This window comes from Podarcis melisellensis (assembly GCF_964234715.1).
Source record: "Podarcis melisellensis genome assembly, chromosome: 2".
NCBI lineage: Eukaryota > Metazoa > Chordata > Lepidosauria > Squamata > Lacertidae > Podarcis > Podarcis melisellensis.
This window is the reverse complement of record NC_138529.1, coordinates 41,862,880-41,889,501: the sequence shown is the minus strand read 5'-3', so window position 1 is coordinate 41,889,501 and position 26,622 is coordinate 41,862,880. Positions and strand designations below refer to the sequence as shown.

Genomic DNA, 26,622 nt, shown 5'->3' with positions numbered 1-26,622 from the left:
GATTTAGTCAGTGGCATGAAGACAATAAAGTGCAATAGGACAGAATGCTCCACAAAAATACTTTATTGTAGAATGGTCAGCGCCAATCAACAGCTCTCTCAGGCCAGAGCACCAGCAAGCAGTAGCCTAGATCCCCTGCCTGCATGATCCCTGCAGAACAAGCTTCTCAGGATTTTCCCACTGTCCCCTGAAAGTCCCCGGAGGACCATTATCCTAAGTCCAGAGCATAACAGCAGCTGGAGGCACCCCACTTATGGTCTGTTGGCTAGTCCCACCTACCTCTCCAGTACAGTAGACTACACTGCAGGGCCCTTGGCAGCCTCCCATCTAATTGGAATTCATGGTAAGCCAGATAGGCTTCCATCTGCCTGGTGCTCCGCCAACTCTTTCCTGTCTATGGAAGTAGCTCACTTATAAGTGCTCAGTTCCAGGAGGAGCTTCCTCGTTTCCCATTGAGGGTGGAAAGCTGTGTGGAAGAGCTTTTGGTTATCACATTTCCAACCCTCTCACCCCATTGAGCACCCCCATTTTCATGCAGGGGTTCCCTGGAATGACCAAGTTTATATCTAAATTAAATGCTGTCCTGAGTCATCATTACCCTGTGCCCTAGTTCTGCTCTCCTGTTTTAGGAAAGGACATTATGCAGGGATTATTTTTTTCTTGGACAGATATGCTGCTGCCTCTGAGGAAGGGTGCCGATTTATGTATGTGTTCCTTTGCACGGCACTGAACTGCAGCAGCCTCTAGAGTGGGATATGGAAAGAACATTGTGGGCCCAGAGTGTCCAGGTCACCGCGGATTAAACATAATGCTGTATATCAACTGCAGCTGGATAATAAAATGCCTAAACCAAATTATCCAAGAAAGGATGCCAAAGGTCTCCCCCTCTATTTTTATCATCGCAGAAGTTGTCTCCTTGCCTAGTAATGAATCCACAAGCAAGCTTTATGCCCCTGAGAGGTTATCATTGAAATATGGAATGGGGGGGGGGCATTCATGGATGCCATTGTGCTCTGAAGCACTGACAACTCACCACTTTGGACTAGAACACTAATAACAAGTCAAGGTTTCCATTCATACCACATAGCTTGTACCAAGAAAGTGTTGGGTACACTCAGAACGCACTTAATCATGGCTTTCCTCCCTGTCATCAACAAAATTACCAGAACATATGAAGCTGTTTTATACTGAGTCAGACCATTGGTTCATCTAGCCTTGAGTACTGGAAACTGCTGGATCTGAGCCACTGTTCTTCAGCCCTGCAGAACGGGTGGTGCCAGGAACTGAACCCAATACACTTTTGTAAACACTGCTGTGGGGCACACACACAAACACACACCCCGCCAAGAAAAGATGATCACAATTCCTTCACAAATCTCCAAAAAAAGATCCAGTGCCCCTTGTCCACCGTAAAGTCCCAACTAGGTAGGGAACTGGGCCCAGCAGCATGCTCTTCTCCACAATCTTGAATCCCATCGCTCTTTTGGCTGAGAGGGTAAACTGAGAATGCCGTATCTGCTCCTTGCATACAGCACTACCATCCAAGGGCCCTGGATGCTGGCTGAATTCTGCAAACAACGGAGAATGTGCAAAACGTGCTCCTTAGGGGGTCTTCAGAGTAGAGGTTCTCCTGCTTGCTCCCGCCAGCCCTATACTGCGCTCAGAGCTTTGGAAGGAGCTGGCTTCCCAGCGGTCAAAGCGGACTCCCTTGAAATAAGGGCGCCGAATAACTAGAGCAAGCAGCTTGCGTAGCACAGCACGCCGAAGCAGGATATATACCCAGGGGTCTAGGATCTGGTTCCAGGAGGCTAGTCGCACACCCAGGAATAGCAGCTCCTTATAATTAAGGTCTCCATGGGAGTTGGTCACTGACAAGATGACAAAGACCTGGGAACGGAAAGAGGCAAGAATAGCAGTTAAGAGGACAGTAATTCTGCTGCAGCCTTGTATCTTACTCTCTCAGTGATCCTAACGAAATTTGGAAACGGAGGAATAGGAACTATGCACACACCAAACTGACAGTATAGTCATTGCGCCATCCTCACTCAACATGCCTACATTTGTTCCCTGATAAGAGCTTCCCAGTCTCCATGGACTCATTAAGGGGACGGCTGCTTAGTTTGCTGCCTGGACTTTAAGAGAAGAAAGGACCTACCAAATCTGCTTCATGGAGGCCCATGCACCACAATAGTTTGATTAGCTGATGCTTCGGCCTCCTGGTGGTATTGACCTCCAGAAATCTTCCAGTTATAATTTTCCCCAGGAAGGCACCTCTGTGGATCAGAGTCACATTACATCAGTGCCATTAGAACTTTGGTGAAGGGCCATAGCTTTAGATGTGAAAGGCTCCAAGCTAAACCTCTGCTATCTTCAAATAGGGATGGAAAAGTCCCCTGTCCAACACGCCACTGCCGTGCAGTTTGGGCAAACTGAATCCCATTCCTCATCAAGGCGCTGCACCCCCCCCCCGCAAGATTCTATCCACCCATGCTGGAGACTTCACTGGTGCTCACCAGCACATGAATGCCCTGCTTTCATTCTATTGCTGCTACTCCTCCCTCCCTGCTGCCTCTTAGACATTCCAGCATTTAAGAACACAATGGTCCACCTAGACCAGCATCCTGTTCTCACAATGACAAGTTGGATGCAAAAGCAGGACTATGATTTCCACTAATCTCCCCTCCCACCCCACCCCACTCACCAGTAAGGGGCTCCAGCAGATGCAGGAAACCACCATGATCCCCACCAGCTGCACAACCATCTCAATGTCATGGGCTTTGGCCCGCCGGTGCCCACACTTGCGCTGACTGCGGAGCCGAGCCCGCACCAGGTTGAGTCCACTGAAGGTGTTGCAGAAGAGGGAGGCCACCAGCGAGGCCAAGCCCAGTGTGGAGAAGAGCAGGGCAAAGCCCACATCAGACCAAGCTTCTGCCTCTCGCACCTTGATGAAGCACCAGGTGCCTGGGGCCTGGACGACATAGCTCCCGAAGCTGCAGAGAGGCAGCAGGGCAATGGCGAGGGCAGTGCCCCACAGTCCCAGCAAGGAAAGTTTAGTCCGGCCCGGCGTCACCAAGGAAGCATGCAACAAAGGACGAGTGATGCCCACACAGCGCTCCACTGCCATGATGCAGCCCAGGAAGAGCGGGCACAGTCCGAAGAATACCATTGAGGCTCCAAAGAACTGGCAGAGGGATTTGGAAGGGTCCATCTTTTCCCAATTGCTCTGTGTGGCATAAAGACGCAGCACGAAGGAGCCTGGAATGACGTGGCCTGCGAGGTCAGTGATAACCAGGCTGCTAGCGTACAGCAGAAAGGTGGCCTTGGAGCGGCGCCGGAAGCGGGTGTAAGACTGCACCAGGATAGCCAAAGCCACCACATTGGAGACAGCACCCAAGGTCATAGAGAAGATGGGGGCGGCAGGTGAAGATGCCCTTGCAGAGCTCTGGATCTTTGTGGGCTCTGTGCAGCATGAGGAGTGGTTCACAGGTGAAGCCTGTGAAGCATTGGGAGAGTGGATGCCGGACATCATGTCAATGGCTACCTCCAGGTGCAGGCATCTGCAAGGGGAAAAGAGGTGTCAGAAACTAACCTGAGGAGGTCCTTAAGAGGTAAGAAGTCTCTCTAAAAACATTTGTTTAGGGAACCCAGGACATTTCCCTAAAAAAATTCTCCTTTGCCCTGGATTCTGCTCTGGAGCAGAGGGAAGAAGCATGCCTGAGGAGGTGGAAAGTGCACTTCCTGCCCACCAGAATCTTCCGTTGGGAGCTACAAATCCAGCAGATGAGAACTGCTGTTCCTTCCCAGCTCCTGCGGAATCCAAAGCAAGAAGAAGCCGGTTTTTATCCTGTCCCCTCAGTAATTACTTTTCTGACTATCAAACTGATTCTCCTTAAATCCTCTTTCGTCTTGCCATATAATCTGATGGATTTTCCCTGACTTTCCACCTTCCCATTCCTTGTGTTTCATGTCCTCAAATTTGCAAGGAAATGCTGGACAGAACTATGTGCATTTTAGATACTTTAATTAAATGGTGATGGTGGTGATAAGGAAGGAGCCTGGGGGAGGGAGGGAGAGACCTTGAAAGACTTTAGCAACTGAAAGTCAAGGTGCTGCTCCTACAGTGCTGAGGAACTAGAGCACTCTTGGCCTTTTTGTAAAGAAATACACTTGGTTGTTCCTTCCTCCAGCAGTTTTGGATCAGGGATTGTACAGAATGGAGACTCACACATGAGAGAAAAATTGGGGAATACTAATTGGGAGAATTATAATACTGTATCTCATTTTAACAGTAACATTTTTCGAAATGTCATTTAAAGTTACTGTTTCTCCCACCACATTTTTGCCAGCTAAGAAATATAAATGGAATGCTGTTATATTATCATTTTACATGTAAACATGTTTAGCTTAATATAACAAACACAAAGCCTGCGACACATTCTTTATCAGGTTTTTGGATTGTACGTCATCACAAAATTAAACAAAAAAGCAAAACATGATGAGGACAAGTTGGGTCTGTTCCTGGGAACTGGCATCTACTCTCTCAACAGTCATCAGGTCTCAAACTTTCTGAAGACAAAACAGAAAAGCCTGTAATTTGTAATAAGGAATCCGGGGTGGAAACCTGGGGACTGCAGGCCAGTTAATTTAATGTCTGCCCTGGGAAAACTGGTAGAAAGTATTATTAAAGTAACTAAGTGTCAGGGAACTGCCATCTAAAGCGCCGGGGGCGCAAAGGCTCACTGAGGTTGAGAGAGGAGTAGCAGCGGAAGAGGGAACCAGTAGAGGGCGAGCAAGAACTCCAAGGGAAAGTGAGTCGGAGGGATGGCTCAGAGACGCTTCCAGCGAAAACAGTGGGGAGGTCTCAGGACCTCCTATAGGGACACCCACACCTCGCCGGAAACTGTCACGCCGAGAGGCCAGACGACGTGTTTCCGTTAAGGAGCTTTTATGTTGGAAACGATTCCGAAAGCAGCCACTTTCGGATTCTACTAGTGATTGACGCAGCCATGCTGGAGGGGCTCCGTCACAGGCAGAGGTTTGAAAACCTGATCAAACTCTGAGGGACTTGCATTTTACGCACAAGCAGCTCATCGTCCCATCACAGCAATCCGAAAGTCACCGAAAGCCAGCTTGTGCAGGGAGAAGCATCATGAGCAACCCAGCCGGAACCGGAGGAGCAGGAGCAGCTGGAGGGGGTCCAAGCCTGGAAGAAAGGTACAGGGCGTTGGAGATCCAGTTGGCGCTGCAAACGGCGAGGCTTGAGGAGAGGAGGGCTCAGGATGCAGAAAAGGGAAAGGAGAAAACCACCCCGCTCGCCAGAAAGGTGCCAGGATTGGTGCAGAAATTCGGGGGGGGATCCCAGGAACTATCATGCCTTTAGAACAGAGATGCAATACGCTCTAAACTTGCAGTTTGATGACTTCCCCGACGAGGAATCGCGAGTGGCTTTTGTGATTGGCCATCTCGAATCCGGGGCGAAAGATTGGGTTAGACCCCTGATGGCAGCGAATAATGAGATCCTAAAGGACACGAGGAAGTTTTTTCGTGCCATGGACCTGATGTTTTCCAGCGATATTGAGCAGGGGGTGGTGCGAAGGCAGTTAATGGCTTGCCAGCAAGGAAGCAGATCTGTCCGTGAGTACTGGACTGAGTTTACTATGCTGATTCATAAATTGGGGTGGGACCTATCGGCGGAGCCCATCCAAATGCTTTTCGAAGAGGGGCTTTCTTCAACCGTCAAAGATGAGCTTTCCCGGGGGCCCAGGGCGGAGTCTATGGATCAGTTAACCAAATCTGCGCTGTGCATAGGAGCGCGCCAGGAGGCGAGGGCTTTGGAAAAGCGGGAAGGGAAAGGAGACCGTTGGAGGGAGTTCCGCATTCCAGACATTCCAGAGCCACCTTTCCCGCCGGCAGAGCCGATGGAAGTTGGAACAGCGCGGGCGCGCGCAGTTTCAAATCCCAGTGAAGGGCGGAAGAAGGAGGGAAGGAGCGCCAAGAGATGTTATCTCTGCCAACAGCCAGGGCACTTTGCCAGAGTCTGCCCACAAAGAAAGGAATGGCAAGGGATGGCAGGAGCTGTTGGGGGAAAGGAAGAGGAAGGCAAGGAGCAAGTAAAAGCCAACGCCTGGCTGCCACCGTCGGGGCACAGCAGCCAGGCCAAAGAGCAGTGAAAGTGCCCATGCCGGAACCTCCCAGACCCGCTTTAGTGATAGAGGTGTTACTAGAACTGCCAAACGGACACCCACTAAAGATCAAGGCGCTTTTGGATTCAGGCAGCTCCTGTAATTTCATGAGTAAGGAGTTTGCAGCTGAGCACCAGATACAGACCATCCCTTTAAGTAACCCCTTGCAGGTGACTACGATTGACGGCAGAGAGCTGTTGGGGGGAGAAGTTAGACAACAGACTGTCCCGATGATAATGAGGGTGGCAAGGCACACCGAACAGATAGCGTTTAATGTGGCCATCCTGGGAGGAGCGCCCATCATTTTGGGGATGAGCTGGCTGGCGCTACACGATCCGCTAGTGGGCTGGCATCAGAGGGTGGTCTCCTTTGGGTCAGCGCATTGCCTAGAACACTGCAAGGAGGGGAAGGTTTCGGGAGGAGACAGAGTCACCCTAGCCGGGATGGAAGTAATGGACAAAGGGAAGGTGCCCCCGCAATACGCAGATCTGAGCAACGTATTCAGCGAAAGGGAAGCAGACAAACTGCCACCGCATAGACCCTTTGACTGTCAAATCAACCTACTCCCTGGGGCCCAACTCCCAGTAGGCAAGCTGTACGCCATGTCAGACAGGGAGATGCAGGAGCTGAGGGAGTTCATTGACAAAAACCTGAAGCGAGGTTTCATCAGAGAGTCCCGAGCGGTGGGGGGCAGCCCAGTGTTTTTTGTGGACAAAAAGAACACAGACAAACCGAGACTGGTGTGTGACTTTAGGGCCCTCAATGCAGTGTCGGAGCCCCTGGCTTTCCCTATGCCCCGAATTGATGACATTTTGACCAGAGTAAGGAAGGGAAAGATTTTTACAAAGCTGGACCTGCGGGGGGCGTACAATCTGATACGCATAAGGAAGGGAGATGAATGGAAGACCACCATGTTTACCCCTTTGGGAGCCTTTGAATACCTCGTTATGCCCTTCGGTCTACAAGGGGGCTCCGCGTGTTTTCAAGCTTTTATAAACCACGTTCTGGGACCTTTGCTCTACAAGAATTGTGTGGCCTTTTTAGACGACGTGTTGGTGTATTCGGAAGATGAGGAACAGCATGTGAGGGACGTTCGAGAAGTGTTGGGCAGGCTGCAAGCCAACCAGCTGTGGGTGAAACTGGAGAAGTGCCAGTTTCATACCAAGGAGGTGGAATTCCTGGGGTACCGCTTGTCAGACAAGGGATTGGCCATGGATCCAGGCAAGGTCCAAGCGGTACTGGAATGGAAGACACCGAAGACCAAGAAGGACGTGCAAAGATTCTTGGGGTTTGGGAACTTTTATCGGAAGTTCATCAAGAACTTTGCCCACTTGACGGCGCCCATCACCGACTGCCTCAGCAGCAAGAAGAAATTTGTTTGGACGGTAGAGGCGGATCGAGCCTTTGAAGAACTGAAAAGGGCTTTCGCCTCGGAAGAACAACTTCTGCATGTGGATTTACGAAAACCCATGAGAGTGGAAACCGATGCATCCGACCGGGCGGTAGGGGCGGTCCTTCTTCAACCGGGGAGGAGTGCGTCGGAGTGGAGACCGTGTGCCTTCTTCTCGCGGAAGCTGAATAAATCCGAGAGGAATTACACGGTGTATGACAGGGAACTACTTGCCATTCACGAAGCATTCCGGAGGTGGAGACATTTATTAATTGGGGCACAACACAAGGTGCAAGTGTGCACCGACCACAAGAATTTAGAGTATTGGAGAACAGCTCGAGTGCTCAACCAACGACAAGTGAGATGGGCACAGGAATTCTCCAAATTCAACTTTGAAATTTGTTATGTGCCAGGCTCAGAAAACGTCAGGGCGGACGCGCTCTCACGCAAACCAGAGTATTGGGAAGGGGAGGGGGTGATCGAAGAGAGACATGTCATCCCTGAGGACCGCTGGGTGTGTGGGGCGGCGCTGGTGGGGCAACGAGAACTGGTAGAGGAAACGGAAAATGATGAATATGCCCAGGATAAGCTCAGAGGTCTCAGGGGGGAGGGCGAGAGCCCCGGAGGTTTTGAGGAAAGAAATGGGGCATTGTATTACAAAGGGGCACTGTATATACCCGAAGGTGAATTGAGGGGGAGAGTACTCAAGCAGTTGCATGATAGCCCCACGGCGGGACATTTTGGACAACACAAGACCATGTGGTTGGTTACCAGGGAATTTTGGTGGCCTAAGGTGAGGGAAGATGTAAGGGAGTATGTAAGAGGGTGTGACCAATGTCAGCGAGCCAAAGGGGAAAGAAGGGCGCCGGCAGGGTTATTAGAACCATTACCCACACCAGAACGGCCTTGGGAAGCGATATCAATAGATTTTATGACGGATCTGCCAAAGTCCAAGGGGAAAACAGCCATCATGGTAGTAGTAGACCTGTTAACTAAGATGTGCCACTTTGTAGCATGCTCACATGCAGTCACAGCGGAAGAAACAGCGAAGTTGTTTGTAGAACACATCTTTAGGTTGCACGGGGCTCCCTTGAGGGTGATCTCAGATCGCGGCAAACAATTTACTTCCAGGTTCTGGAGGAAGCTCATGAGCTTGCTGCACGTGGAAGTCAATTTTTCAACTGCCCGGCACCCTGAAACCAACGGGCAGGCGGAAAGAGCAAATGGCATTCTTCAACAATATCTGAGGTGTTATGTCAATGACAGAGAGAACGATTGGGTCGAAAAGTTGGCGTTGGCAGAATTTGCCTACAATAATGCGGAGAATGTGTCCACAGGGATGAGTCCCTTTTTGGCAAATTACGGGTGTCACCCCAGGGCATTTCCAGGGGAAGGAGGGGAGAGATGGAGCGTCCCAGCGGCTGAACATTTTGTAGAAGAGATGGAAGCGATCCATCATCAGCTCCAGCTCAACTTAGAAAGGGCTAAGGCACAATATAAGAAGCAGGCAGACAAGAACAGAAGGGAAGGTGAAACCATAAGGGTGGGGGATCAAGTGTGGTTGTCAACCCAAGGGTTGCCGTTCAAAGGGGGTTGTAAGAAATTGAGGCCCAGAAGATTGGGACCCTTTGAGGTCATTCAGCAGGTCAACCCGGTAGCTTTCAAACTCCGATTACCCAACCACATGAAATTGCACCCAGTGTTCCACAGGTCGTTACTGTCACCATACAGGGGGGGACGTGAAGGGGAGTACGTCAGGGGACCAGCCTTGGAAGAGAGGGAACGCCGCAACCATGTAGCGGAAATCCTCGATTCCAGGTGGAAGGGAAATCAGGTGGAGTATTTGGTGGCGTGGGAAGGGGAACCGGAGTCAGAAAACACCTGGGTGAATGCAGAGGAAGTCAATGACGAGGTTTTAACAGAAACGTTCCACCAAAGGTTCCCGAGGAAACCTCAGCCGATAGCAAGGTTTAGGAGGGAGTATTTCGGCACCACCGATGAGGAAGAGGAAATGGAAGGGTTCGCGGAGTCGGAGTTGGAAGAGGGAGTGGACTCCGATGACGAAGATTACCGAGAGAGTAGGAACAGCAACAAGTGGAGGGAAGTGTTCGCGACGTCGGAAGACGAAGGAGGTTCTTTCAGGGGTTTTACCTCCTCACCGCCAGTAGGGGAGGAGACGGGAGGGGGTGAAGGGGGCCCTGGAGGGGAGGTGGATGTCAGGGAACTGCCATCTAAAGCGCCGGGGGCGCAAAGGCTCACTGAGGTTGAGAGAGGAGTAGCAGCGGAAGAGGGAACCAGTAGAGGGCGAGCAAGAACTCCAAGGGAAAGTGAGTCGGAGGGATGGCTCAGAGACGCTTCCAGCGAAAACAGTGGGGAGGTCTCAGGACCTCCTATAGGGACACCCACACCTCGCCGGAAACTGTCACGCCGAGAGGCCAGACGACGTGTTTCCGTTAAAGAGCTTTTATGTTGGAAACGATTCCGAAAGCAGCCACTTTCGGATTCTACTAGTGATTGACGCAGCCATGCTGGAGGGGCTCCGTCACAGGCAGAGGTTTGAAAACCTGATCAAACTCTGAGGGACTTGCATTTTACGCACAAGCAGCTCATCGTCCCATCACACTAAGCATATAGAAGAACAAGCTTTGTTGAAGCAGAGCCAGCACGGCTTCTGCAAACGCAAGTCCTATCTCATAAACCTATTAGAATTCTTTGAGAGTCTAAGCAAGCATATAAATAAAGGTGATCTGGATGACATAGTGTGTTTGGACTTTCAAAAAGCTATCATCAAAGAATCCTGAGTAAGTTTAACAGTTATGGCATCAGAAGAGAGTCCCACTTCTTGAACAGGAATTAGTTAAGTAGCATAAAGCAGTGAGAAGAAATAAACAGACAGTTCTTCCGCTGGAGGGATGTAGAAAGTAGAGTCCCCCAAGGACCTGTGTTTTTTAACCTGGTCATGAACGATCTAGAGATAGGGGTGAACAGGGAGGTGGCTGATTATATTAAATTGTCCAGAGTAATTAAAAACAAAAGGAGATCATGGAGACCTCTCAAAAGACCTATACAAATGCAGTGAATGGGTGGTAAAATAGCAGATGTAAATCAGTGGAAACAAGCGTAAAGTGATGAATGTTGGGACAAAAAAAACCTTCATTTCTTGTATACGTTCATGGGGTTTGCAGCATTAGTGACTGTCCAGGAATGACACCTTGGTCTCATAAGTATATACTGTAGCTCAATTAAGATGTCAACCCAGTGTGTAGCAGCAGTGAAAATAGCAAATTCCATGTTAGGGATCAATAGGAAAGGAAAATACAACTGCTGGCATCATAACGTCATTATACAAATCTATGGTGCGACAGCATTTGGAATGCTGTGTACAGTTCTGATCACTTCACCTCAAAAAGGATATTGCAGAGTTGGAAAAGGTTCACAGAAAGGCAACCAAAGTAATCAAACTCCCCTATGAGGAAAGGTTGTGGTATTTGGGATTTCTTAGTTTAGGGGGAAAGCAAGTAAGAGGTGACATGATAGACATTTTATAACATTACAGTATGCATGTCATGGATGCATAATTTATCCTTGTCTCATAACATAAGAACTCGTGGACATTCAATAAAGCTGAACATTGGAAGATTCGGGACAGGTAAAAGAAAGTGCTGATTTCTGCAGGAGGCAGTGATGGTCACCAACTTGGAGCATTTAACTATTTAATGGGAGATAAGTCTATAAATGGCTACTAGCCACAATGGAGGCTATGCCTTCATGTACCATGGATACAGAGGACGGTCAGAGGCATTATGCTTCTGAATACTGGTTGCTGGAAAACACGGGAGGGGAGAGTGTTTTGTGCTCAGATGCTGTTTGCTGATTTCTCACAGGCATCTGATTGGTCATTGTGAGATCAGGATGATGGATAAGGTGGACCAGATTGGCCTGATACAGCAGGGCTCTTCTGATGTTATAGAATGGTCTTAAAATGGTGTGTGTGTGTGTGTGTGTGTGTGTGTGTGTGTGTGTATGTGTATCTGTGTGTATGTGTGTGTATCTGTGTGTACGTAACTGAAAATGAGTTTATCATCTAGCACAGCACTGAGTTGAACTTACTCATAAGTAAGTATGTTTAGGATTGCAGCCAACTGCAGACTTCAAGTCTTCAACAGAAGAGCTTTCTCTTTGACTTCCCTCTCACCATTTACATCTAGCCTGAGAAAAAATTACTGGGAACTAGAAAGCTTGCTCACTTTTTGCGATACTTTAGTTGGTCCTCATAAAAGTATTGTGCAGCTGTGGATTTTAGATTTTTCCTAATAGTTCAACACATGTACCTAACATTTGCATACAGTCTGAAAGAGAAACATGCTTTCTTATGATGGATGGGGCGTAGCGGTATAAAATACTAGTACCAGAAGCAAATTTTATTATTATTGCCACTTACAGCAGAGGGGTGTGTGTGTGTTTAAATCAAGAGCTCTCTGTAGTAATCATATGTAGCATAACTGAATCACTCTGCTTTATTTTTGTTTTATTCCTATTGTCTGGCTCAACTAACCTAGGGCTATATTCAGAACCGGATGATTGAGTGAGTCATAACTTCTAATATACTATAGCTCCCATTTGTCTCTGTGAATGAGAAACAGCATCCAGAGAGGTACACTTAATGAGCAATTGTTTTGCTTACCCCTCCCTTAACATCCTTTTAACTGCCCAGTAGTATTAACAGGAGGGTAATGTTAGTAAAAGGGAGGTAATATATTAATTGTTTCAATAAACATTTGAGGGGCACAATCACAATCAGGGGGAAAATGAGTTCTATTTGTTTACTACATTAGAAGTAGTTAATTAATGTGGGGTATAAAATATTAGGCCTGTAAAGTCTGATTAATTGGTTAATCCGTTAGAAGACTATTTCATTGACTAAAAATCTGTCCTGGATTAATCAGACAGTGGATGTTGATGGGTCCATATTTAGTCATGCTTAGAGTAGACCCCTTGGAATCAAGAGAACTCATATTAGCCACGACTAAAAAGTTCCACTGTTTTCAATAGGTCGATTCTGAACAAGACTGAGTTTGACTCCATCCCCCGATATCTAATATAAGTTGATAAGTGTCTCTGTAAAAGAGGCATTCAACCTTTTCTTTCAGGAGGCTGGTAGAGAAAGGAATGCCCCTTCTAAATTGATGACTGTCATCCAAAGTGTGCACATTATCTGAAAACTGAGGGTGCATCTTGCTTCAGAAATATTGCTTTTAGCTGTATGCAACTTATGCAAATTTAATCAATCAACTAAGACTCATATAAATAATCATCTATGATCGTGTACAGTAGTCAATATGTGGTACCAGGATCCTGGTACCCTTTATCTAATGTAAACACTCCGCTTTGGAACACAGAAGAGAATCCAATAGTCCATTCATTTTCATCCCTTCCATGGTGGAGGATGAAGACCTCTTCCGCATTTAGACAGGCCCTCTTCAGAGCCAGCTGCCTCCCAAGGCACTACTGTCAGACGCAGGAGAGTAAGACCACCACCACACCCTTTTGCTCCGAAATCAATTAATTATTGAATACTAACTACCAGCATTCACAACTGTCTACAAGGGTTAGGATCCCCACTCCAGGCTCCCATCAGCAAGCATGCCAAACAGGGGGTGAAAATCCCATCCTAAGTGTGACTATAACAGAGCAGTGTAAGCTGTGTTTACCGGGAAATAACAGGCGCTCAGTTATTTTTGTGTAGGCGCGCCAAGCTGTATTTGCCTCTGGTGCAAGATCCTTATTCACGATCACGCTATTTTCCTTACCTCGAATAGTTTGCCAGATACTGCTTGTTACTCCCATAGTCTTGTTACTTCCTACTCCTTACGTCTAAATTTACACATAGAAGAAGTCGATAATATACCACATACCCTGGTGCTGTCTGCAGCCGTTCTGGCTGTCAGTGCACCAGAGTGGTTGCATAGCGCAGCAAATCTGTGTTTAGAGATGTTGGGAGTGCTACCCCTTGAGAGAGCCCCTTCTCAATAAGAGATTCGCTTATCTCAAGTCGGGAGGGGACACGTGCAGTCCCAGATTTCTCCCCAGCAGTGGTGTAGCGTGGGGGGTGCAGGGGGGGCCGGCCGCACCGGGCGCAACATCTGGGGGGTAGGGTTAGGGGGCGCAAATCCATGGGTTAGGAGGCACAAATCCACAGGTTAGGGGGCGCAAATTACTTGCCTTGCCCCGGGTGCTGACAACCCATGCTACGCCACTGCTCCCCAGCAGCCCCTGATGGTCTTCAGCCTGCACACCTTCCCCTTGTTCCCCTTTCTCTCCAGCTCTGCGCCCTCTTCCCGTCCCGTCGAAGTTGGCGGGATTAAGTAAGAGCTTGGAGCTGCGCAGCAGACTCACCTTCTTCAGGGCTGCGCGCTTCCGACGCGTCCGAATCTCACCTTCGGTTGCGTCCGGCGACACGGAAGAGCCCGGCGCCGATGCTGCCCTGACTTCAGTCCGAAGTACACTTCATTCGCCTCGCTTTTGCCTCGCCCTTCCCCGCTCATGTGCGAGTTTATAGGACGGGCACCGCCCTCTTCTGCCACCAGGGGACGCTATGAACTACTTCTGCTGCTCCTCCTCCTCCTCGGTCGCCTTCCAAAGAAGGATTTGTTCCGCACGAGCCGCCGCAGCAAAACTCTCCTGCATGAAAAAAAAAGTTATGTTTTGCAGCTCTAGACACAAGTTCACAATCATAAGAAACTCACAAATCCTTTGTTGCTGCTGCAGTATGAGACTCTCAACGTGCAAGTCGTGCATGGAAAAGTTCGGAGGAGAGGAGGGAATCCGCTGTTTAAATACACTCTTTAATCATCATCATTGTGAATAGAACTTACTGGCACGGGGAGTCATGATTCCTCTTAAGTATTCTTACATGCACACATCACCCTTCCAGCACCTGTGGGGTGGGGTACCAAAAACTTTCTGCCATGTTTACCTTGGTGCCGACCACACTCACCTGGGACAGTCATCCTGATTTGTGGTCATGATGTTATTGGGCGGGTTAGATGTGGTTGCAATTTCAATACCACTTGCACCTACGAAAGTTTCTAGGCAGACATACTGCTTCATTTCTAATGGGTGCCTGCACCGTAACTTTCTGCAACTTTTTGAGGTGAGTGAGACGGGGTTTGTGCTGCTTGTCCTCCCAGATGGCAATAATGTGGTGACAATGGGGAAGCATCTCAGAACTAATAAAGCAGAATTGATGTGTGGGCAGTCCAGTATAAATCCACCACTATTACAGTAGTGGTGACATGCTGCTGAATACACTCACAAAAAGCACCACTAGTCTGGAAGGGCCCCAAGACGGGACCATTGTGACGAAACTCAACTCCCCTTCCCCTCCTCTCTGACTCTTCCATAGCTGACCATCTACTTTTCCAATCAATTAGCCTTGTAGGCCTGCTGTCAGCCAAATCACAGCAACACCCATAGTGACTCTACGATGGCCAGCTTCAAACCAGGCACTCTGAGCACTTCCTTAGATTCAGATGGAAGGTGGTTGTGTGGGCAATGACAGAACAAAGCTGCCTGTCTGGGAACCCTGTCCTGGCGCCTGAAGACAGCGATGGATGAAGGACTATCTTGCCTTGACTTAGCAAAGTGTCACATTGTTTGGAGCCTAGGGGCTGCATTACACAAAATGATGTTTTCTAAAGAGAAGTTACGGACGTCTCCTGTGATATACATCTTACACGGAGCAAACATTCACAGACATATATGTGTTTGTCCCTGAGCGAACTAGATGCTGGATTCCTGCAAGGTCCGACTTCCTTGTAGGAGATCTAGTTCATGCACAGAGGCCATAAAAGGGCCCACAACTGACCCAAGACAATTTGGCACCTGAGGCAAGCCACCAAAGGGTCTCCTCCCCACCAGAGAAGAAGGTGTGAGTGACAATCTACACCAGGAACAAAGGAACAATGAATATCTACATCAGGATCTGCCGCCCCCATGGAGCCTGCCACCTGAGAGGGCCCCTGCTGAGGCTTCATTGCCACTTTTTCTTCACCAAGGAATTATGAAACCCTCAGAATGTTGAAAGGGGACATTGTGTTCCACGCAGCACTTCTGAGAAGGTTACCCAATGGCTCAGCAGCCTCTAACATGCTGTATGGGAAGAGGGTTGAAAAAGGGTGAGTGGGTTTAAAAAGCACACACCAACAAGTTTAGCCTTTGCTTTCTGAGGGGGGGATGTTTCTACTAGGACCCCCAAGAAAGCAAGAACCACAGAAGAGCCTGCTATCTCATTTCAGCTTGTGCACAGAAAGCTGGACTCAGGCAGTGAGATCATGTAAGTGCATTAGAATGGGCAGAGGGAATCTCTTCGTTTCATCCAGCATATTGTGTGTGGCAGGGGCACAGTTAATCTGCGCCACCCAGCAAAAAGAACAGATTTAACATCCTGAATTCCTCGTAGGAATTGAGATGCAGACAGTGACGGAATTAGCTGAATATCACATCCAGGAATAGACTCTACCCAACTCTTTGCCCATCAGTGGGAAGTGGTACAGCAAGACAATAGGCAGATACCACACCCTCGTAAGGAAGAAAGGCAGGTGGTGATGGGGACCTTCTTTTTCCATGTGACATCGCCTGGCTAGCTGCCCAACTATGAGTTGCATGTGGAGCAGGAGAGGAAGCCACGATACCCCAGTGTTTTCTGTTTTGTCTTGTTCCTATTGAGTAGTTAAGAGGATTGCGAGAGCAGGGAGAGAGATCTGATAAGGAGGCAAGGTTAGGGTAAATAAAAACATGAGCATGAGCAGGACAGGAAGGGCCTAGAACAAGTTTCCTGCTCTGGCAATGCTCAGTGCTCATCGGAGGAACTTGGCGACCGCTAACCTGGCATTCTCCAAGACGGCGCTGGTGTTGGCATACGGCTTTCTCATCTACTGGCTGAAACGCCATGACCTTTCTTTGAAGTGCAGCTTCAAGTGTTTACATATCCCAGAATTTCATATCCCAGAAAAGCAGCAGGACTGTTGGGGAGGGTGAAGAGATACAACAGGGAACGGAAGAGAAAACATTTCCTCCCATCTGCACAGCGTAGCTACTAGACAAATTCATGAAGAGTAAAGTTATTAATGGCTACTAGTTGCAACCGCTTTGTACTCCCTCCTCCAGTATCAGAGGTTGTATGTCTCCGGATGCCAGCTTCTGGGAAGCAACAGCAGGAGAGGGTGATGGGCACTCACATCCAAATTAGGGGCTTCCCAGAGGCATCTGGCTGGCTGCTGTGGGAAAGGGGATGTTGGACTAGAGGGGCCTTTGGCCTGATCCAGCAGGGCTATTTTTATGTTCTTACAGTCATACTCTTAGAACAAAATCCGCATTGTGGGTCTCCCTTCCAAGCTCAAAGCAAAGTTGGTGACAAGGTTTGAGGGATGGCCAGGGGATTCAGTTGGAATCCAGAGGAGAAGAGCAAAGGGAACACATTGTCAGGGTGGTCAGGACAAGATGGCTCCTTGCTAGCTTCCTCTACTTAGGAGCATTCAACACAAACAAAACAAGTCATGAAATACGTATGTTCAAACCACATTATAGATGGAACACAATGCTCCAGCTAGCTCCAAGCCACACTCCTGGTGGAGGGTGTAACTAATGCAGGATCGCTTTCCTGCTTGGGCGTGGGTAGAGATAGCTATGCTGCTGATCACAGTTTTAAATAAATAATTGAGTTTTGTCAGTTCTAGCTTTGTGCAGGGTTGGGGACCTTGCAGCCATAAATGAAATAAAAACTTGTAATAATAAATCTAAGTAGAGTGACACCCTGATTCAAATCTCACCTCTGCCATTAAGTCACTGCATGGCCTTTGGAAAATCTCTCAGTCTCATGACTTATCCTACAGGGTTGCTGTAACGATTAAAACAACACGTGAATTTATATCACTGTATATGTTTGTGCTATATCTTCCTTTGCCTACATTTCTTCTATGCTGCACTTCTTGCTTCAGCTTTTGTTTCCTTGTGGGGCCTAGTTTAAGCTACTATACTTTTTGTTTACAAATCTCTTTGTCCTTCCCTTTATCTACATCTTCTTCTCTTTCTGTCTATTTACTCTCTCCATCACCTCTGCCCCAGTTTGCTTCCTCTATGTCACACTCTTCTTGTTCTTTCTCTCTGGCTGCCCCTTTTCTCTGACACTCACTACCTCCCTCACATCTGCAATTTTCCTTTCTTGTCCTTGTTTACACTACATATAGAAAATGCACCTCTTCCCTTGAGCCTTTGTCCTTCAGTCTCTGCCTCTCCTTTCCTCTCCCCTGCCATTCCTTTTCTGTTCTTTCACCTGTCCTCAAGGTGTTGACATGTAGATAATAAGCTTGATAGCAGGCAAAGCCCATTTCTTTCATACTGGGCAGGACCTAGCTTGTTGAAGGACTTTATATACAATAAACATTATTAGTATTACATGAAAGGTGTGCCAACTCGGAAGCAGAACCTTTTTTTGAAGACAGAAAAAGAATACTCAGACAACTGATGGACCTCCTGCCCTTTCCCACCACCTGTCCATGGCCATAAAACAATAGAAATACTTAACTAACTGACCAATCACATTGGTTCTGTCCCCCCCCCAACAAAAGTCCTGCCCCCCCCACAAAAATCCTGGCTATGCCCATGCACCTGTCTTTTAATCTTTGCCCATATTCTCACGGGTCCTCTGTCACCCTGGTGTGGTGTTGTGGTCCAGTTACTTAGCCATGAAGTTTGCTAAGTGATCTTGGGCCACAGTACGTAGTACTGTTTACTCTGCATCCAGTGTGCCCCCCACCAGGAAGCATGGTACACATTAGCCATCATCCATATCTATCCCGAAATTACTTAGTAAATACTTTGATGCATTTTCCCCCAAACTAGCTTCCATCTGAATTGAGATAAAGAATGACTTAGCTGCGTTTTAAGCCCGTAACGTGTACACAGCCATTGTCTCTCAGCCTAACCTACCTCACAGGTTTTTGCAAGGATAAAACAGACAGGGGTGAGAACTACGCATGCCACCTTGAGCTCCTTGGAGAAACAGTGGGGTATGAATGTCGTTATTACTGGGAAGAGAGGGGGTGGGGGAATTGATTAGTGGAGCAATGGGACAGATGGCAGCACCCTCTCTTGCCCAAGGCTGGAGACCTCCACTTCCAAGTCACGACCAGACAGCCCTTGTTATAGAGCCACAGGCTCCAGGTAGTATGGGATTCTTGCCTAAGAATCACAATGCAGGAAGATGAGCTTCCATGCAGCAGCACATTAGAAACGCACTCCTAGCTCAGCAATGCTGATACATATCTACCCTGCCAAAGGTCATTGCGGGAAGGGAAACTCAACTACTCTCTGATGAAGGAACTTTTGGCTGCTTGAACTGCTCAGCATATGCAACTACCTCTCCTGTTCAGTTGAGAATTAACTCCAGCTCTTCCCACCCCCACTTTACCACCAGAACCCAGTCCTTTGTGGCACCATTAGCGATAATGACTCCATAGCTGCTGAGTGCTTTAATAATGGGATTGTGGTTGACTGTGGAAGGCCTCTAGGGTGTCTTCCCAGCACCCACCCCTCCGCTCTCTGAAGAGGAAGCAGAACAAGGATAAAATTTGCCAGCTCTTCCAGTGCCCCTCAGCCCTGCCTCTAACTCCACATATATTGCAGCCTGAGCCCTACAAAAAAAAATCTCAAAGTGACTTATAGATCAATAAAAAAAACTCCATGTACAAATATTTAAAAATAAATACATACATAAAGAAAATACATAAATAACATACAATTTAAGAAGTTGTATTACACTTGTGGTTTAATATATTTGTGGTTGTGTTATTTTTTGTGATGATAGACTGCTCTGCCTCCTTTCTTTTAGCAAATGTTTTGTGCCACTGGGGAAGTGGTAATTCTGTACTGATTTGTTTGGATGTTTTTTGTGATGCCAATAAAAGGTTTGATGATGATGATGTGTTATTTTTGTGCTTTGGCAATGAAGTCTCTCCATCAACAGTTCTCCGTCAAGAACATGACAGGGTTTTGGGGAGTGCAGCTCTCTGGCCTCATTCCCCCTAGCAGCAGGAGAGCAATGGCGAGCTTCCCAGGAGTTGTTAAAGGCTTTCCTGGAACTCAAGAGTGACAGAAATTGGGCAAGCCCTTTCTCTCAATGACTCCTGTCTTCCTTCTAAAGGCACAGGGATTCCCTATGGGCATTGAGGGAGAGAAACAGGATAAGGCAAGAGGACATGTCTCCCACTTTCTCCACTCGTAGCACAAGCCCTAGTCTACAGATGGAGATTGTAGACTGAATTTAGTCTTCTAGGTGCTTGTAGGTATTAGGTTACTTCTAGGATTCTGGGATGAAGAAGCAATAAAAAGTTACTGTAAAAACAAAAAGTGCCTCATTCTGAATTTGAATTAAAAAAAATATTAAATAGAGATCTTTCCTCTCCAGATGAAGCGGTTTTGATTCAAAGTGCAACATCCCATGAAAAATGAAGCATTTCCCCTTCTGCAGATGCTTCCAAGGGGTTCTCTGTAGCCACAGATCAGTTATAGCAAGCCTCTTAAAGACGAATGTCTCCAGTCAGCTGACTAATGCTGAAAGTGCACCTTCAAAGGAGGTTGTTGTAACCTTCAGTTAGCTGCTCAGCAGTTACAGTTACCTCCTTTGAACTTTGACAGGTGTCACTAACCTGATCTCTGGTGATTAACAAGTGGGTGGTCCTGACATCTGTCAAAGCTGACCCATGTGGGTGAGGGATTTTTGAATTCACCCTGCGAACAGGATCCAGTTCATTCCTGCCTTAAAGCAAGATAGAAAAAAGGTGCCATTTTATTTGGGAGCTTTTTCTCTTTACATCCATTTTAAGAAGATGCAATATGACACAGACTTCAAACCATATAAATCCTTTGCAATGGTATATGTGTTTATAAATACCGTACATTTTTGTATTTTTTGCATTGTTACTGTATTTCACAATCTGTAACTATTGAAAATAACTAGTTTTACCAGCAAAATAGAAACAAAACGAAAGACTAGTCATGTCTATTTGGACGAGAGCTTGCCTTCATTCTAAACTTACAGATTTAATACAAAAGCAGCATAATACTCCAGTACTTTCTTCTAACAAGAAATTGTCCCTCATAGGAGTGCCCATGGATCTTCCCACTGCAGGAGTGGGGAACCTGTGGCCTTCTTTGATGCCACTGGATTCCAGCTTCCATCAGCCCCTGTCATTATGGCCAATGGTCAGAGGTGATGCGTCCCCAATCTGGCAACATTGGGCGGGCAAATTCCCCACTTCTGGCTTATCTCTTGGGGAAGGGGGGAGCAGTGAGGAGTTGCTGTCTCCAATCTAGTGCTCTTGAGTACAATTTCTTCATGACCCAAAGAGAGTGCCATTTGCCTGGTCAGGAACACCAGCTTGAGAACAGTTCCTTTTTCCAAGGCCTTGGCCTCCAGCTAAGTACACCAGCTAAGCACTCCTTAAGGCCCACTCTCCTCTTGGCCCTCACCCTCTTGTTTTTTTCCTGGCCTTTTATTCATCTCCAGACAAAACACTCCTCCGCTTAGCAACTAAGGTTGCAGGCAGAATTGGTTTGCTTATATTATTAATAATAAACTGCCTCAGACACAAACCAAACAACATAATATGGTATTGGGTTCCAGGCCAGACCTCTATCACTAAAGAATCAAAGTGGAAAGCAAATGCATTGGGGCAGGCAGGCAGTGATACTTTGCTTCATGAATCATTAAATCTTTACATTCCTGATGTTTAACCATTTCTCTCAAAACTGCTTGTGCTAAAGACTTGCCATGTAAGAGATTATTTACAACCACCACCAACCCCCACAAATTCTTGGCCTACAGGTATTCCAAGAGGTAAGAACAAAACACAGACCCAGTTTACAGAATTTCCCAACTCGGTTGCAAGACTGGCCCTATTGTTAGGCAGAGTGAGGTCAGGCAGCAGATGCTGAGAGGCAGGCAGCAGCAGTGAGATGCAGGGAGGTAGATTGATGTGTGCCACCCCCTAAGCTAGCCCATCAGATGCTGTGGACGATGCTGTTCCATTACCAGTGTTGAATTAAGATTCAAATGCTAGTCCAGTTCAATTCCATCCATGGATTGATGGGTGCCCTCCTTTACTACCGGCAGCAAAATGTTTTGGGCTAGGTAAAGGGTAAAGGGACCCCTGACCATTAGGTCCAGTCGTGACTGACTCTGGGGTTGCGGCGCTCATCTCGCTTTATTGGCAGTATAGCTTCCGGGTCATGTGGGCAGCATGACTAAGCCGCTTCTGGCAAACCAGAGCAGCGCATGGAAACGCCGTTTACCTTCCCGCCGGAGCGGTACCTATTTATCTTCTTGCACTTTGACGTGCTTTCAAACAGCTAGGTGGGCAGGAGCAGGGACCGAGCAACGGGAGCTCACCTCGTTGCGGGGATTCGAATCGCCGACCTTCTGGTCAGCCAGTCCTAGGCTCTGTGGTTTAACCCACAGCGCCACCCACGTCTCTTTGGGCTAGGTACCTTGAAGAAATCCCTGCTAACCACAGGTGACTTCTATTACCATGCCTTTCTTATGACACATATATTATTGCCTCTTTTCACTGTTCATCAAACATGGTGACTTCTCTGATAACGAAAGCAAGTGCAATAGAGCAGGCACAACAAACTGTATTACCCACTCCCTCTTAAGACATCTCTTACACAGGGCTCATTCACACATACGTGTGTGTGTGTGTGTGTGAGAGAGAGAGAGAGAGAGAGAGAGAGAGAGAGAGAGAGAGAGAGAGGGAGGGAGGAGAGTGCTCACTGGTATATCCATAGCACATCCATAAGCACTGCTTACATGTATTTATCTTAATTACTCAAGATTAGATAACACAGCTGCTTGTATGAAGTTACTCTGCTGAAAGGCAAAGTGTGATATATAAGGTGAAAATAAAGTTCTAACTGTGGTATTAGGCAAGTCACCACCTGATGCTGCAATCATCCAGGGGTCACCATGCATGCAGAAACCAGCTGGTTTCCAAAGTGGTCAATACTGACCCATTGGGATTGATGGGACTGTGCAGGGAGTGAATAAAGACTTGGGAATCAAAGCAGGCCTTGGGTGGAAAATAAATTTACAAGGTATAGTGCAAAAACACACACTAACAACTAGGAACTAGGAACCTTAGAAATAAAAGGCATGGACATGTATAGATGCGTATGGTATCAATATTATTTTCTCTTCGTTTTCTTCCTTGCTTTTTACATGTTACGGTTCCTAGGAATTGTGGTTGTTAATTAATAAATGTAGATTATATATTCCTGTTTCTTGACTTTATTTAATTTACATTCCTAAGAATTTGGGTTGTGTTAATGACGACTTTAAATAAACTCAGAAGTTTGGGAAACTTGAGCACACACACACAAATTTTGTCCCTATATTCCCAGTTCTACAGTAATAGATAAACTAGGCCTGATTATAGCAAATTTCCATGTTTATAGTAAGAGGAGCCCATTGTTAGTAGCAGTCAGCCCACAGTTTATAGATTCAGAATTTGCACAAACTAGGGTTGCCATATGTCTGGAATTTCCCAGACATAGCTGGTATTCAGCCCTTGTAAACAGCATCCGGGCAGAAATTGAGTTTTTCTGAGATTTTGCAAAAAAAAGTTCAACAAATTTGGGAATCCCCACCCCCTTTTTAGGAATATGACAACCTTAACATATGCACGCACATACACACACACAGCACTTTTATCCTCAGTTGACATCCAGTGCTGACAGGAGGAAAGTGGCAAGTAGGGGGAGAGTTCTGCACTCCTCACCCATGGATCCCTTCAGCAGTTAAGAGTTGACTCCCTGCTCCTGTTTCTACAAGACTAGGAACAACCTGCCAATTTCCTTACGGGGTACAGACTAGAAAGTGAGAGAGAGGATAAGATACTGCAATATATTTTGGGTGTTTCAGCTAAAGGTATCAGTATATGCAAACGTTTGCAGTTATATTCAACACAAGTCCTAAGAACTGAAATTCAGGACCAGATTTAAACAACAGTGGATTAACAAGAGATTCTTAGCTTCATGAATCATTAAAACAATGGCAAGCACCCGATGTTTAACTTTTTCCGAACTGTTTGCTCTAAGGATGTACTTATGTGTGGAAATATTTGCATATATTTTGTATCTTCCCTAGTAATCAAGCACTGAAGTTTTGTACATAGACTGCAGTGATTTTTTGCTAAATTTTTGCACGGATGATTAAACGTGTATGGTTACATAGCTGCAGCACAGTGTAATTATTTACTGTGACACCTGAAAAATGAAGGGTTTGATGTAACTTGAAACCTCATATTGTTGTATTCCAACAGCAGTAGGTCAAGATTTGAAAGAAACCAGAGCAGCTCATTCCTTTATACCCTTTATATTTTGGCGCCTGTTCAGGGATAATCTTGTCGTGCCAATAAAATATTTTGTGTGTTTTTGTTCAGTAATGTGAAGGAGAATCAGGGGAAAGAGGTGGGTTATAGATTAGGAGCTCTCAGTTTTGCCTGTTCTGCTTCTCACAACATGAATAAAATAATATTAACCTAACCCTCTTTTCACTACATGCAGATAAAACAAGCTCTCTATTGCACAATTTCATTGTTTGCTAGCAGAGAAGACCCAATGCTTCCTTCTAGTACAGGGTTTGCCAGCTGTTTGGGGCCAGTGGGTACTTTTGGAATGTTGGGTGGCAGTCACAAAATGGCTGCCATGACATAACACAAAATGGCTGCCACTTATAAAAGAACAGAAAAAGAGGCAGGAACAGGAACACTAACTAGTGAATGTAGGGCCACCATACATCAGACACAGCTGGGATTTGGCCATCAAAAACAGGGCAGAATTGCTTTTAAAATGTGTGGGTGAATCCAGATGTATGGCAGCCCATGTTGGAAGTGTAGATTTTGGTGAATCTCCTAAAAAAATAGCTTACAAACTAAATTCCCCCCTCAAGATTTTGCAAAGAAAAGCTCAACTTTTGTGCCCAGATTTTCACTTCTTGAAATATGGCAACCCTAAGTGCAGACATCAATGGGGGAAGGCACCTACACCAGCCATGTTCACTCACAGAGAGAAGCTCTTTTCACCTCTTGGTTCAGAACAGATGCATGGGTGGGTATTCAGTCCTGGCATCCAGTCAAATGTGGGCATGTTGAAGAGGGCATGTTTAATGTAGGAAAAACTGAGCCAGTGCAAACAGGAGCTGAGGAGGAAAACAGTTTCTCATACACTGTGGATTTTTCATGGAATGTTTACTAAGACTTTCATGGGCACCATAGCAGGTACCGTTGGACACACGTACACCTGTATGTGCTACGTTGCTGACCCCTGCTTTATTGGAGTAGCAATAATACTGATATTCAGCACTTTTCAAATGCCCCCCTCCCCAGCCATCCCAGGGACCTCAATGTGGAACTGGTTCCTCTCTGAAAAGACTCAAGAAACTTTGCTGCCTGAGGTAGATTAACAAATGGGGCTTCCCTCCCTTAGGCACACGGCATAGTATACACAGCTGACCAAGTTATTGTGGCACCCGAAGTAGAAAAGCTCACAAGCACTTCTCCCTGGGAGTAAAAATACAATAATCATTTAAACACCTCACATTTTGCTGCCCTTTCATGACAACCAAAATAGCTGTCTGAGGCAGCCACCTCACTCTTCCTAATGGTAGGACTGGGCCTGACACCTTTGTGTTTGATATTCTTCATTACTGCTTTGTCCCAGAGGATCCTTGTGTATTTTTTTAAAAAAAGGTCTAGGTATTTATGTAGCCCTGAGCTGATAAGTTCTGCCAGTTCACTTGCCTATCTTGAAATCCAAAGCGCTACTACCTGTGCTCAAGGATGTTGCCAGGCCAATATCATGCACAGCCACAAAAACCTTCAACGTCCATTCTGCAGAGGACTGGTTAATGCTAGTTATTTGGTAGAGTCTTCTAATATTATAGTAAAGCGATAGCCTGGGCACCACCAACCCAAAGATCTGCTGTATCTCGATCCTTCCCTTCCTTCAACGTCCACTCAGAGGAGCTAACTAAGGACTGTTTTGTTTCTGTTGGGTCTGTGAGGCAATTTGCAACGAAAGAGGCTTATGCATTGCTTAACAAGAGGCTTGTGCAAACACTTTCTCCTGTGCCCCTGTTGTGTTGACAGGACAGTGAGAAAGCATCATCCTTCTCCCAAGGGAACGAAGCAGCTAAAATCCTGCTAGAGACAGCATACCTCTTCCTGGGCCTGAGGAATCATGTTGGCATGTGGAACAAACACAGGGAACAGAGAGCATGTAAAACCAGGGGAAAACATGAGTCCCTTTCCTGATTTCACACAGCCTTTGCTACCACCAGCCAGCTATTCTGAAGAGGGTTGTTTCTGTGTTCATACAGCAGCAGGCCAGACAGTGTGGTGGGGAGGTTTGAAAAGGATTAGATAAAGGGAATATTCACAACTTCATCATAGCCTTCCAATTCTGTGAGAATAACTAAGGGCAGGAACAGGAACAGCACAGCCCATTTTGCTGCTCCTGCTCCCCCACCACTGGCGCCACAGCTCTCTTACCTGCATGATGCAGTGGCGCCCACAAAGCACCAGCAGTGGTGCCAGCTTCAGGCAAGATTTCCTCGGAAACCAGTGCCACTTTTCCACTGGCAGCAGATGCAGCAGGGAGCGGGAAGGTGCAGCAGAGGCAATGTGGGTGCTGCTTCTTGGGCTTCTGCTGCTCAAGGCAGATGCCTCACCTTGCCTCTTCAGAGGGCCGGGCCTAGGCAGGAATTCCATTTCTCTCAGGACCCAGCATAGGGCAAAATTTGCCTTTCTGCTGCTGCATCTTGGCAGTGATTTGTATTGTGTTTCATTCCAACAAAACTCCTTGGTCCCTCTGGCAATTGAGGACAGTGATTATTTGGGAAGTTGGGGAAGCGGGATAGGATTCCCAGCACAACAGAATAAAAATCCTTCTTCTACATTATAGGTTTTCCTGAGCAGGCTTCATGCTGTTTTC

The 26,622-nt window shown here is 46.9% G+C and overlaps 1 protein-coding gene across 7 annotated transcripts; it reads right to left on the bottom strand.

Annotated features, from left to right (window-relative positions):
- Positions 1 to 48: 48 nt before the first annotated feature.
- PTGER1 (prostaglandin E receptor 1) lies at positions 49 to 25,440 on the bottom strand. Of its 7 annotated transcripts, XM_081900897.1 has the most exons (7): positions 24,714 to 25,440; positions 20,280 to 20,389; positions 17,403 to 17,470; positions 16,459 to 16,595; positions 13,969 to 14,253; positions 2,702 to 3,557; positions 49 to 1,887 (listed from the first exon to the last, which is right to left on the bottom strand). In XM_081900897.1, the coding sequence occupies exons 6-7, from the start codon at positions 3,527 to 3,529 to the stop codon at positions 1,603 to 1,605; spliced, it is 1,113 nt and encodes a 370-aa protein (XP_081757023.1). In that variant the 5' UTR covers positions 3,530 to 3,557; positions 13,969 to 14,253; positions 16,459 to 16,595; positions 17,403 to 17,470; positions 20,280 to 20,389; positions 24,714 to 25,440; the 3' UTR covers positions 49 to 1,602. The 7 variants fall into 7 exon arrangements, with proteins under 7 accessions (XP_081757023.1, XP_081757024.1, XP_081757025.1 ...); XM_081900898.1 differs by lacking the exon at positions 16,459 to 16,595; XM_081900899.1 differs by lacking the exons at positions 20,280 to 20,389; positions 24,714 to 25,440 and adding an exon at positions 17,829 to 18,659.
- Between the last annotated feature and the right edge of the window lie 1,182 nt (positions 25,441 to 26,622).

Bases quoted from the DNA above. Each gene is read 5' to 3' on its own strand.
- PTGER1 (XM_081900897.1), bottom strand. From the start codon at position 3,529: ATGATGTCCGGCATCCACTCTCCCAATGCTTCACAGGCTTCACCTGTG. The intron at 1,888-2,701 runs GTGAGTGGGGTG...TTCCGTTCCCAG, and splicing joins TCTGCTGGAGCCCCTTACTG to GTCTTTGTCATCTTGTCAGT.